This window comes from Sinocyclocheilus grahami, unplaced genomic scaffold, assembly GCF_001515645.1.
Source record: "Sinocyclocheilus grahami isolate Dianchi unplaced genomic scaffold, SAMN03320097.WGS_v1.1 scaffold625.1, whole genome shotgun sequence".
NCBI classification, from domain to species: Eukaryota; Metazoa; Chordata; class Actinopteri; order Cypriniformes; family Cyprinidae; genus Sinocyclocheilus; species Sinocyclocheilus grahami.
Window position 1 is genome coordinate 533722 of NW_015505804.1, and position 12907 is coordinate 546628.

Here is a 12907-nt window from a genome sequence, read left to right on the forward strand (position 1 = left end):
TTTCTCACATCTTCATCTTTGCTTCTGACCGAACCACCGACTGGGGCGGTCACATGGTGTGTCAGTTTTAAGGTCAGAGAAGATCCCCGCCTCTCAAGATGGGCTTATCCAATGAGAAAAGCCGGAATCCCAAGTGGGCGTTTTGAGATCCTGTGGAGTTTATGACTCTTTGTGTGGAAACATGGTACTTTAGTATCTGGAACTTGAATCGAAAATACTAAAGGTTCTCAGGGTACTAATATATTGCCTATGTACCAACATATAATATACATTCTTGTTTAGGTCATCAGAAGGCGAATTCATAGATACTAAACAAGCTATATGTAAGGTTATATGAATGAGTGGTTTATCGTAAGCATGAATAAAAATAGTCTATAATACAACAGATTAATACAAAACAGCAATAATATACACAATGGCCTGAAGAATATGTGTGTTCATTCAAAGAAAGGTTTTCCTTTAAATTAATTAGTAGAAAAGTCAATTTCTACTGTGCATTTGTGCCCCTTGTTTCTGGAGAATGCAGCTGAGAGTCGGCTCGCATTCCACAAGGTTGTAAATGTATCGGGTTACCATGAAACCAGGGTCCTGTTCGGCATCCTGGGGTGTTACAAAGTATTTGTGAAATCTAGCTAACAAAAAAATATATTGTGTGTTTGAGTGGTCCAGATGCTACAAGTATTATAAAATGGGGCATAAGTGTGTTCAAAGTTGAAGGAACACTCGTATATTACTTTCCATGATTGTGCTTGTGCTTCCTGTGCAAATGCATTTAACACTTCCTTTACAGTGTTGAAGGCAAGGCAAGGCAAGTTTATTTGTATAGCACGTTTTCATACACAATGGTAATTGAAAGTGCTTTACATAAAAGAAAAGAAAAAAAATATTCACAACAATAAAACAAGGAATTTAAAAACTTTGACAATGATTAAAAAAATTGATTTAAGAGGTTTAAAATGAATTTAAGAAAACGATTATACATAGAATATAGTGCAATCAGTTCAGACATAGCACAGTGCTCATTCAGTAAATGCACAGCTAAACAGATTCATTTTGAGTCTGCATTTAAATGTGACTAATGTTTTAGCACATCTGATCTCTTCTGGAAGCTGATTCCAACTGCGGGTGGCATAATAACTAAAAGCAGACTCCCCTTGTTTTGTGTGAACCCTTGGTATTTCTAACTGACTTGATCCTAATGATCTGAGTGGTCTGTTAGGTTTATATTCAGTGAACATATCTGCTATGTATTTAGGTCATAATAAAACAGACGATGAATAATATTAACAGCAATTATTATACGATGCAATCAAACTTATAGCAAAATGTGGTAGTTCTGTATCAAGAATCACACCAAGATTCCTGACTTGATTTTTAGTTGTTAGACCCCTAGAGTCAAGGTATGCATTCACCTTGAGAACTTCGTCTTTGTTTCCAAATGCAATGACTTCAGTTTTTTCCTTGTTTAACTGAAGAAAGTTCTCGCACATCCAACTGTTAATTTCATCAATGCATTGGCAGAGGGAGTCAATGGGGCTGTAGTCATTTGGAGATAAGGCTAGGTAAATCTGGGTATCATCTGCATAGCTGTGATAGGCGATTTGGTTCTTTCTCATTATTTGACTTAGTGGGAGCATATACAGGCTAAACAAGAGCGGTGCAAGAATTGAGCCTTGTGGGACTCCGCATGTCATGGACATCCACTTAGAATTTTGCTCTCCTATACTCACATAATAACCTCTCCCTTCTAAGTATGACCTGAACCATTTGATTACCATTTGATTGAAGGACTTCTAAAGCAAGAACAGACTTTTCATATGGCTGTTCATCATTGTTTTTTTTCTGTCTCACAGGACTATGTGCAGGCTCTGACCGGACTGTGTTACGATGGAGTGGAGGGGCTCATTTATCTGGTCCTCTTCTCATTTGTCACTGCGCTAATGTTTAGCTCCATCGTTTGCAGTGTGCCTCACACCTGGCAGAGCAAGAGGTGAGAGGGCAAGGGTCAAAATACACCAAAAAAATAGATGTGGGGTGGGTTGAGGAGGGCAAGGTATGTAAACGCAGCTCCAGTAGATAGACAGAGAATTGACTGCCAGTTTGTTTAATGCTTTTATTGTGACATCTGCTCCTTATGTTTTCACATATTAATCATCTTCTCATGACTGTGAAGCTTCTGTTGTCTTGTCGTTCATTCCTCTTTGTGTCATAGATTTGGAAAACCCACTGCCCTGTAGTATGTGTGAGAGACACACTTGGTTTGTAGTGCTCTATGGGTAAACTAAATATAGCTTGCGTGTAAAAGAAAAATAGCAGTACATTTTGAAAGGAGTATTTTGAATTACGGTGATGGAGGAATTTGTTATTTGACTCACGGTAAAGCATCTGTCTGTAATAGCGCTTGTGTATCTATGAAAAGGGAAAGAACAAAGAGACCCTATTCCAAATTCGGTGCAAAGGCAGACTGACAGTTCTGTGGAAGATGCTGCCTTCCTTTGGGCTATCTTGAAACTGCAAGAAAGGCTGATGTGCATTTGTGAAGAGTATCATCAACATTGAAACATGTTGGTGATGTGAAAACTTCATTTGCTTAGATTACACACTGAGCAAGCTGGATTGGAAAAGGTCTGTTAAGAGTTACATGTAAAATATTTCTTGATCAAAGTGGCATCCAAATCTACACTTTCACAGATCCACTTTTTGTTTTTTTATTCCTTTCCTTTAAAATGCGTTGTCCCCCCCCCTTTTTTACGTTTCAGATCCAATTCATAGTGGTTGTTTGTTGATCTAATGCATGACTTAAATCACGGAGAGAACGTTCAGTGGTTACTGAGGACAATCCATTGGAAATGCGATGGAAATCCACAGTAGTTTTTGTGAGACTTTTTTATTTTTAAGTGCAGTTGAATTGCTTCTAAGTTCTAACTAACATCATGGCTGTAGGATTGTTTTGACTTTATTTATTTATTTAATTGATTGGTTGGTTTGATTTTATTTATTTATTTTTACATTGACAGCGCACATGTATTAAAGCAAATACATAACAGATGAAAATGAGATGCTGCCCCGTTTTAGCATCCTGACTGCCAAGTTTACTCTTATTCTATAATTGCCCATATGACTAAGATTAGTTAGAAATACTAGTAGGCCTACTGACTGAGCTTAGTTTTTCCATCAGTTGGCAGATAAACTATTTTCTAATTAGTTTAACTACATCATTCAATAAGCCATTAGAAGTCATTTATATTAAAAGTGGCTTTTAAAATCAAGAGTTGAGAGTTTCATGTACGTTAGAAACTCCTAGTAAACATTTTTTAAAATATGAATATTACATAAAATATAATAATGTACATTACCGCTCAAAAGTGGAGTTTAAATGTCTTTGAAAAAAATCTCTTATGCTCACCAAGGCTGCATTTATTTGATAAAAAAACTATAATATTGGGAAATATTAGTACAATCTAAAATAACTGTTTTCTATTTGTATACATTTTTAAAATGTAATTTATTCCTTTGATGGCAAAGGTGAATTTTCAGCAGCCAATTTTCCAGTCTTCAGTGTCACGCTGAATTAATTTGAAAGTTATAAAGAAAAGCAATTTAATGTCCTTGCTGTATAAAAGTATTAATTTTCTTTTTACTTAATTTCTAATACTCACCCAAACACATTGTTGGCTAAAAGGTATTGAAAAACCTTTAAATACTCGATGTAAGTGTGGATTTTGAGGATTTAAGATAAAATGTAATCTGAATGCATGTGATTCATATAAAGCATGCAATGACTCAAGCAAGATTTTTATTTCATTTTTTTTCTAAAGTATATTTTTTCACAGTCATGAAAATTCACTCTGAAGAGAACTCTCCCCTTTGTAAAACGACAGAGATAAAGAATGGGAAAACGAATGTGAGAAACATGTCATTTTGCCAGTACCCATCATCAGTATGCTTTAGAGTCATATGAGGAATGGCGCGAAAATGGTTTTAAAGAGATCTTCACCAAGTCTAGTGAGAGGAGAGACCTTTTTCCCTCCCTTCTGACCCAGGGGCACGTGTTTGACCTGTGCTAATTTGTCTGAAGGTCTGAGGAGGAGGATGGCGATGAGACTTCGGCCACACTCGGCCCGCGAGCGCCGCACGATAACCTGTACCGCGTACACATGCCTAGCCTGTACAGCTGTGGCAGCAGCACCTACGGCAGTGAGGCTAGTCTACCCGCTGCGGCACACACTGTCAGCAACGCACCAGTCACTGAGTACATGTGAGTGTAGCCATGCTAACCTCATCCTAATGCATGGGCTGGATTTGAAGGACTGCACCGGTTTTACAGGTCCTGTAGTATAGGCTCGCTAGCATAGATTACTGCATGGGCTTTGCTCGCTTTACTGTAGATTTTAGCTCAGTTGTTATACTGCATGGGTTTTACGTCTTAATTAAAGTTATTATACAATGGTGTGAAAAAGTGTTGGCCCCCTTGGTTTTAAATTTTTTTGCATATTTGTCACACTTAAAAGATTCAGATCATCAAACTAATTTTAATATTACACAAAGATAATGCAAGTAAATACAAAATGCAGTTTTTAAATGATTATTTATTTTATCAAGGGAAAAAAGCTGTCCAAACCTGCCTGGCCCTACGTGAAAAAGTAATTGCCCCCTAAACCTAATAACTGGTTGTGCCACGCTTTGCAGCAACAATTGCAATCAAGCGTTTGTGATAACTGGCAATGAGTCTTTCACATCGCTGTGGAGGAATTTTGGCCCACTCTTCTTTGCAGAATTGTTTTAATTCAGCCACATTGGAGGGTTTTCGAGCATGAATGGACTGTTTAAGTCTCAATCTGATTTAAGTCCAGACTTTGATTTGGCCACTCCAAAACCTTAATTTAGTTTTTCTTGAGCCATTCAGAGGTGGACTTAGGGGCCACTTTTCACACCACTGTATATAAAGCCCCTGAAACAAACATATTATGGCATGGGAAGTATAAGTAGATAATTCAGCTTGTGCAATGAGTTTTACTATATGATAGATAATGTATGACGCAACCCAAGCGATATCTATCATGATCTACATACTGTATATGGTCGATATGACTCAATATAGTGCATAGTGGTATCACTCAATGGCTTTGCGTATTACTCCCACCCTGCAGTTCAAAGCTTTCTGTCAGATTTGTAAAGTTTAGTGCATCGCCGTGTGGAAATCCCTCTCATGAAGAGGGAGTCAGAGTAACTGGTATCTTGTTTGTGACGCAGGAGCCAGAATGCTAACTTTCAGACCCCTCGGTGCGAGAACACGCCACTCATTGGCAGAGAATCCCCCCCGCCGTCAGTAAGTGCACAAGCACATTTACACAAACACACATGTCTGCAGATGTGCAGTCGGCATCTAGCGCAGTGTCACACATTCAGTTACTCTTTTTAGTAAATGGTAAATCTTGAAACCCTGCCCCATGCTTGACATAATTAATTTATAGTTCTGTAGATGATCCAGAAAGCAGGATGTTACTGTGATAAGTATGTAACTGTGATAAGCCTCTTACTGATAAGTATGTAATTACTAGCTTTGACAACTGTAAAACTTCACTTTTAGCATAGTTTTAGAATACTGAAAAACATTGTCAACTCAAACACACGTAAAGAGTCTTGAAGGTCATTTTGGCAGCCTGTATGCGACACTTATTACAAGTCGTCTTTGTGTAACTGCCACAACAAAAAGTCCTCACAAACAACAAGGTGAAATAGATCCAGCCAAATTTGCCATCATTTCCTTTGAATGTGAAATAAAAGGTTTTCTTTTCCATACAATAAATGTAAATGCCAATGGGAAGGACGTCCAAACGTGACAAAAAAAAGCACCATAAAAGCTGTTTATGTGAAGTGAAGCCTTGTGATAGCTTTATGTGAGGAAGAGACCCAAATAAAACTGCAAGATGTAGTGTTGTCATTATACTGAAATTTACGGAATAACTTTGATACAATATGTTTTCAATACCATGGGGTATTATTGTTATTATTACAAACACGAACGAGAAATGCTGTAATTGTCTGTCCACAAAAATGTTGGAAATTATGTGACCGTGAAAAAGCACAACACGTTGCAATTACAACACAATGCATGTTAAACTCACAGAACACGCAAAGATGGAGTTAGCTCCATTTACTGTGAAACGAGCCACTGTGAAACACTGGATCATGAGCTGCTAGCATGTAAAAACATAGTGCTGCACTTCGCTCTGAAACACACAGCACAACTGACTATATACTTGATTATATAACACTGCGTGTCAACTTAAAGTCAGAGAGAGGAGAGAGCGAGAAAGAGCAGTTGGTACAAGTGTATCAGTGCTGTGGAAAATGAGCATTGAAACTCTTTCAAATATTCAGAATCGATATGTTTAAAAAAAATCGAAACATCTAACAGTATTTAAATGTAAAAGGAAGAATTTCTGCAAATAACAACTTGAATTTCGGTCTGTTCCTCTCACAAAGCTATTGTGTGGCTTCAGAAGACTTGCAATATAATGCATGGATTGTATGGACTTTTAGGGTATTTTTATGGCCTTTGTTTGTCATATTTGGTGCTTAACAGTGTCCATTTCCCTTCATATGCATTGTATGAAAAAGGGCTGCATGAACATTTTGTTAAATTTCTCTTTTTGTGTTCTATAGGAGATCATTTGTACGGGTTTGGAGTAAATAGTGATAGATTATGCATTTTGGGTAAAATATTCCTTTAAAGAATATTCTGAGATGGCATTTATTGCTCATATTTTCAAGTCAAGGCTCCTCATTGAGTGGAAGTGGGTTTTGCAGTGCTTTACAGAATCCTGGAGTTTGCATGATTGCATGTATAGTCAATGACAAGACCGGAGAATGCTTCTCCTGGTTCATGCGCAGTGAATAAGGGAGCATGGTACTCTTTTTGAAGTGGCAGGGCGGCTCTTTTAATCAGACTTGGCATGCAAGGACATCCTTCATTCTCCCATTAGTTTGAGTTCAGAAAACGAGAACACTTCGACCTCTTCCAAGCGCCGCTCTCACTCCGTCTTACTTTCTAGGTGTTTTTTTCCTTTTGATTTTGTGTTTTTGGGGCCCTGGACATGACGCATGCGTATTCAAACTCCAGACTGGAGAGACCACTCAAGAATCCATGATTCTTTGAAAGGATGTAATCTTATTCCCAGTAATGTCATTGTCCAGGATGCTGCTTTTTGGTGCCTGTCCTTGCTGGAATTTGAATAACTGATAGATTATGGAATAGTCTCTCCTTCTAAGGATTTTATGATTGAAAATATGCATGAATTTGGTCTCTTTCTCACCCTACTGAAAAACATCCCTCATGCATGTCTGTTTTGTAAAATGTGTCAACAGTATTCACCCACATATAGCGGCACTATCTATATGTGTTGTTCTCATTCACTGTTCTTTTCATTTCCTATTTGTCATTTGTGTTACATTTTTTTCTTTTCTTTCATTTTCACATTAATTGCACTCTTTTTAATGGAACTTGAACTCAAAAGCCGATCGTGAGGAGAATAGTGTGAATAGACGATAGTGTGCATCATCACAGTAACTCTTGGCTTTAACAAAACCATCAGGCTGTCCAAATGACTGTCAGTTTGTCTGTTACGCATGTGAGTGAGTTAGTGAGAGCGACAGAATGAGGTTCATATTTATATGTGCTTCATGTTTGTAGGACATTTGGCTCTCTCCTAATACCCATTTAGATGCTGTAACTTTTCTTTACTTTGACTAAATAATTGTGTCGACCATATTTGGAAAAAGGTTTAGATTGTATTGTAAAAACAACTCTTCAAAATGATGTGATTGTGTCTTCCCTCCCCTTTTCCTTGTTTTCTCACCCTGTTTTGCAGTACACCTCAAGCATGAGGGCCAAATATCTGGCAACCAGCCGCCCAGACCAGTCCAGGCCATCAGAATCCCAGAACGGACTGGCGCCCAACATGCGACCAGATCTAACCAGCCGTTCAGCTCCAAACAGCCGACCAAATTCAGCTATCCACCGACCCCACTCCTCCATCCATTAACTATCATCAAATGCGTAACCAATAGTCATCTACCTGTCAGGTCTACCAGTAGGACATTTGTCTCCGCCTCGATGTTCAGCCCTTCGCCAGTAAAGAAATTCTTTATCCGATTGGAATCAGTCATCCATGCTTACCTACTCTGTCTTCCTAAAGACTCCATTCTGCTAAACCTTTATTCAGACTGCCATTTTTTTAACTCCCCTAATCTCACACAATGCTTCACAGCAACTACACTGCCCTCTTCTGGAGGACTCCTCTCAGTCGTCAGCACAGTATAGCTCCCTTACTACCCTTACAGAGATTCTCTCAGGGCAGCCATATTGGCAAGGACTGCAGGACCACATTATCACAGCAGGATAATGGTTTATACCACTGTCATTTTTAAATCTCTTGCCGTGCTGTGCAATGAAATGTCACTATGACATTTGATTTTAGGATGGAGTTCTATTTTTAAGTGTTTTGCAAAATTACATATAGTTTAACAAGGTTTTAAAGATGCAGCTTTTGTGCTTTCTCTGCAGTTCCTGACAATATGGCAGCATTCTACTACTGCAGCCACAATCCAAGGTATTCATCATTGCTATTTGATGTTAACGGAGATGTTTACTCCTTTACTAATGTTCACATACTTGTGACTCTGTGGTTAAACAAATGTTCCTGTCATCGAAGGCCGATCTTTGTATTTACAGTACAGTGTAATCTATGGTGTACCACAGTGTGTGAACTGACAGCCATCAAGCCTTTGAGCCATTATGCGCATTCAATATCTTATTCTAGAAGGGAAACAATTGCACAGCACACTATCGGTGTGTGTTTGTGTGCGTGGCGTGTTTGCCTTGTGCATTAGTGAGTGTGCTTTAAAATGCAGCATTCTACTACTGCAGCCACAATCCAAGGTATTCATCATTGCTATTTGATGTTAACGGAGATGTTTACTCCTTTACTAATGTTCACATACTTGTGACTCTGTGGTTAAACAAATGTTCCTGTCATCGAAGGCCGATCTTTGTATTTACAGTACAGTGTAATCTATGGTGTACCACAGTGTGTGAACTGACAGCCATCAAGCCTTTGAGCCATTATGCGCATTCAATATCTTATTCTAGAAGGGAAACAATTGCACAGCACACTATCGGTGTGTGTTTGTGTGCGTGGCGTGTTTGCCTTGTGCATTGGTGAGTGTGCTTTAAAACGGCACCACTCACGAGCTTTGCTCTTTGTAAATAGTAAGTGTTTTTGTACTCTAAAAAATGACGAAATGATTAACACTACAAACTCAGTGCACTAATCTTCTGTGTAACAGTGCAGTGCAACATTTGCCGTGGCTTAGAGCTGCAGTGAAGAATACCTGTAAGAAAAAAATTGTCAATGAACTCTGTGATGAAATAATAGTACATGTTTTGTTGACATATCACTTGAATTTGTGAATACACTTGTGGGTGCTCGTGTGTATGTGCACACTTTAAATGTGAATATTTCTTAACGGAGGAAAATTTGTGAAAAAGGTGAAGAAGGGATACCTGGACAAAAAGAGAAATGCCTCCCCACTGCCCCACATGTACATATTTTTTCTGTTCAGGCTTGTTGTCCAGGCTTCACATTCTTTAGCAGGAGATTTTTTTTTTTTTTTTGTAGTGAATTGGATTTTATTTTTACCATGGTCCGCCTTTTCCTTTTTCTTTTTTTAACATTTATGGGGAAACACTTCTCTGTGGTGTTGATGGATCTGCAATATGGACACTGGACTTGGGCCACTAACAGGAGAAGGATCAAACAAAAATAGTGGGGAAAAAAAGCGACAGGGAACAAAGAAGCTAAGAAAACTTTTTTTAACATTTATGGGGAAACACTTCTCTGTGGTGTTGATGGATCTGCAATATGGACACTGGACTTGGGCCACTAACAGGAGAAGGATCAAACAAAAAATAGTGGGGAAAAAAAGCGACAGGGAACAAAGAAGCTAAGAAAGGTTCCTCCTTGTCATGCAGTCACTAAGTAAGACTTGTGTGGATGTAGTGTAAGATAACCTAGCTGTCTTTACCAAGTGCAGTATTGTTGGTTTCATTTACTTGCATCCAGTGTCATAAGGCTGACATAACAGTGTTTAGACGTTGTCACGATGCCTGTCAACCGCTAATGTTATCATGCGTAAGATGTGGTATCTAGAATACCACACTCAAAACATCGCACCTTGTTTCTTGAACGTAGGTGTTCATTTGATTTTGATTTGAATAAATATCATAAATTACATTAGCAGGTAGAAATGTCATTTTAAACTGGAAAATGCTATAATACTGTATCTTTTATGACTTTGTGACACCCTCAGTCAATTGAGGTTGGTTGTTGTTTGAATTGTCTTTTTGTGTAACAAAAGTGGATGCTGTGTTTGGATGCCAGCAGGAAAGGGCTTGAAATCCCTAAACTTCTAAGATCATGCACAGACACGCTTTGACCATGTAGTGTCATGCAACCACTAAGTTACAATCCTAGAATAACACTTGTGCACAAAAAGTGTCAATGTTGTTTCACACAAACACTGAATATTACAGAAAAAGTGAGTTGTTTTACACGCAACACAGACGGATAAAAAATGCACCTTACCACTCAATAGACACAATGTAAAATTGCTCGGAAATATTAGTCTTTTTACAGTATTTACATGTATTCAACCACTAACCATCACATAGAGACAATCCACATGTTCGGATCTATGAGTCTGTAACCATATAATGCAGTTGCATGACTGAAGGAAATATGAGGAAGAAATATTCTGCCTTTCTTAACGTTTTCATACAGTAACCTTTCTTTCTGTAAATGTACACTTGTTTTCTAGCGTATTCTTGTTAGCTTTCTATTGTATGGACTATAACAAATGAGCCTACTCAATCCTTTCTAAATGTGAATACGAATAATTCGTCATAAATTGATGTTTTAATAACAATTCTTATGGATTTTTTCATGTTTTTTTTATGTTTTTTCATTTGTGATTAAGATGTTGTACATGTTAGAAAAATTGATTTTCTGAGGGGGAAAAGCTGAAGCTGATGCTTCACTTTATAGCACTGACACCAGTCATGAGGGAGTACGTTACCCCTAAACATTGAAAATATATTAGGATATTACTACAACATTACTCTTAGGACATTGCAAACTAATTTTTTTCATGAATATGACTTAACCTGATGGAGGACGCGCTCAGTCATTCAGGCAGTCTCTCTCTCGCGCGCGCGTGCGCTGTTTAGGCATGCTTTGTGCAGTTGATCGTCGTCCTCATCCTTAATAAATAAAACATTTATTCATGCTTGGGTGTCGGCTGTGAATCTAGTGAAGAGAAATCCCCCACCACTAACTGCAAACTGGCATTCAGATCTGCCTCCATTTTGTTAGCAACGCCCCAGCTTCCAACGATCCAATCAATTCCCGAAGGACGAAATCAAGTCCCGCCCTCTCATTTCAGATGCCGTTTCACTCGGATATACGTCACAGTAGAGAAGAAAAGAGAATGGCAACTTCCATTTCATGCAGACTTTAAGGTATTAGTAGTATTATAAACAAGCTAAAAACTAATGAATATCGATATTGCTAGTATTGATTTGATAGTTTCACTAGATCAGTGGATAGTTTACACAAAATATAAAATTATTTTATCATTCTTACCCTCATGTCGTTCGAAGAATCTATAAAGCAGAATTTTCAGGCTGTTCTTTTTCATACTTAATGAGGAGTTGGGCTTTAAAGCTACTAAAAAGATGTGATAAAACGTTTTATTTGTTAATGAAAACATGTACGTGATACTGTCCATTCAATACTGTATGAAGTTCACATTACGTCTAATCATCACCTGGCTATGGTATAAGTCACTTTCTGAAACGATTTAATTTTCAAGTGAGATTATTTTTAAATCCTTGGGAGAAACCAACTGGTGACTTTTTTAAATCGCGCCAGTGCCCGCGGATTTTTTAAAATGTTATTTTATTGTTTTGGTGGGAAGGAAGCGCAAGAGACGAAAGCGACAATAATATGACTCTTCTGAGATAATTTTATGGTACTAATTAATATTTATGCAATAATTATGATAAATTTTTCCCTTTGAAAATAGTACAACATTTTTCAATTAATGCAGTATTTCAGATTAAAATAGAGACTAGGCCTTTAAAATCCTATTTTTGAAGGCAGATTAGCACCTCCTTGTGAGAGCAAAAAAAAGAAAATACCAATAATTTCATGGTGTAACCACTAGATGCCTGTATAGGACGTATAGAGAGGCTTGTGAATTCCTATAGTTGTTTTTATACATAATTGTTTACTTTTATTAGGTTGTGGATTTAAATGTGTCAGGGTTTTGCCCTGACACTCTGGTTGTCTTGTGTTTTTGTTTCTTGTGTCTATGTTGTCTTGTCAGCACATGGCCTAGTTTGTTTTTCTCAGCCATGTGCTTTAGCTCCTCCTCCTGGTTTCCTCATTACCACACCCTCTTGTTAGCCCTCATTGAGTCCTTGTTAGTGTAATTGCTCTCACCTGTTCCTTGTGTGGTTTCCTCCCTATTTATAGTGCCCTTTGCCCTATTGTCTTTGCTGGTTCGTGGTCATTCTTTCCCTCACTGTGTTTATTTCTGTCTGTGGTTGTGGCTGATTATGTGTTCCTGTCTCCCTGTCTGTTTGATCTTGTGCTCTAGTCTTGTCTCTTGTAATTCTATGTTCTTGTCTTGCTCCTTGTTTTTGGATGTGGTCTGTTTTTGTCCCTTTGCCTTTAATTTAGTATTTATTTAGTTCTCTTAGTCCTGATCTTGTGTTAATTTTTTGGTTATTTGTGTTGGTTAATTTAATAATAATATTTAGGGTTTTTTATTAGTCCTTTTT

General features: G+C 37.9%; 1 protein-coding gene across 1 annotated transcript in view; it reads left to right on the forward strand.

Annotated features, from left to right (window-relative positions):
• Positions 1-8903, forward strand: part of LOC107557961 (protein tweety homolog 3-like) — a 39262-nt gene extending 30359 nt beyond the window's left edge. The window contains exons 12-15 of the mRNA XM_016241557.1: positions 1854-1990; positions 4079-4258; positions 5254-5329; positions 7875-8903. Of these exons, the coding sequence (XP_016097043.1) occupies positions 1854-1990; positions 4079-4258; positions 5254-5329; positions 7875-8048 (567 nt within the window). The 3' untranslated portion in view covers positions 8049-8903. The remainder of the gene's footprint in view (positions 1-1853; positions 1991-4078; positions 4259-5253; positions 5330-7874) is intronic.
• The last annotated feature ends 4004 nt before the right edge of the window (positions 8904-12907 follow it).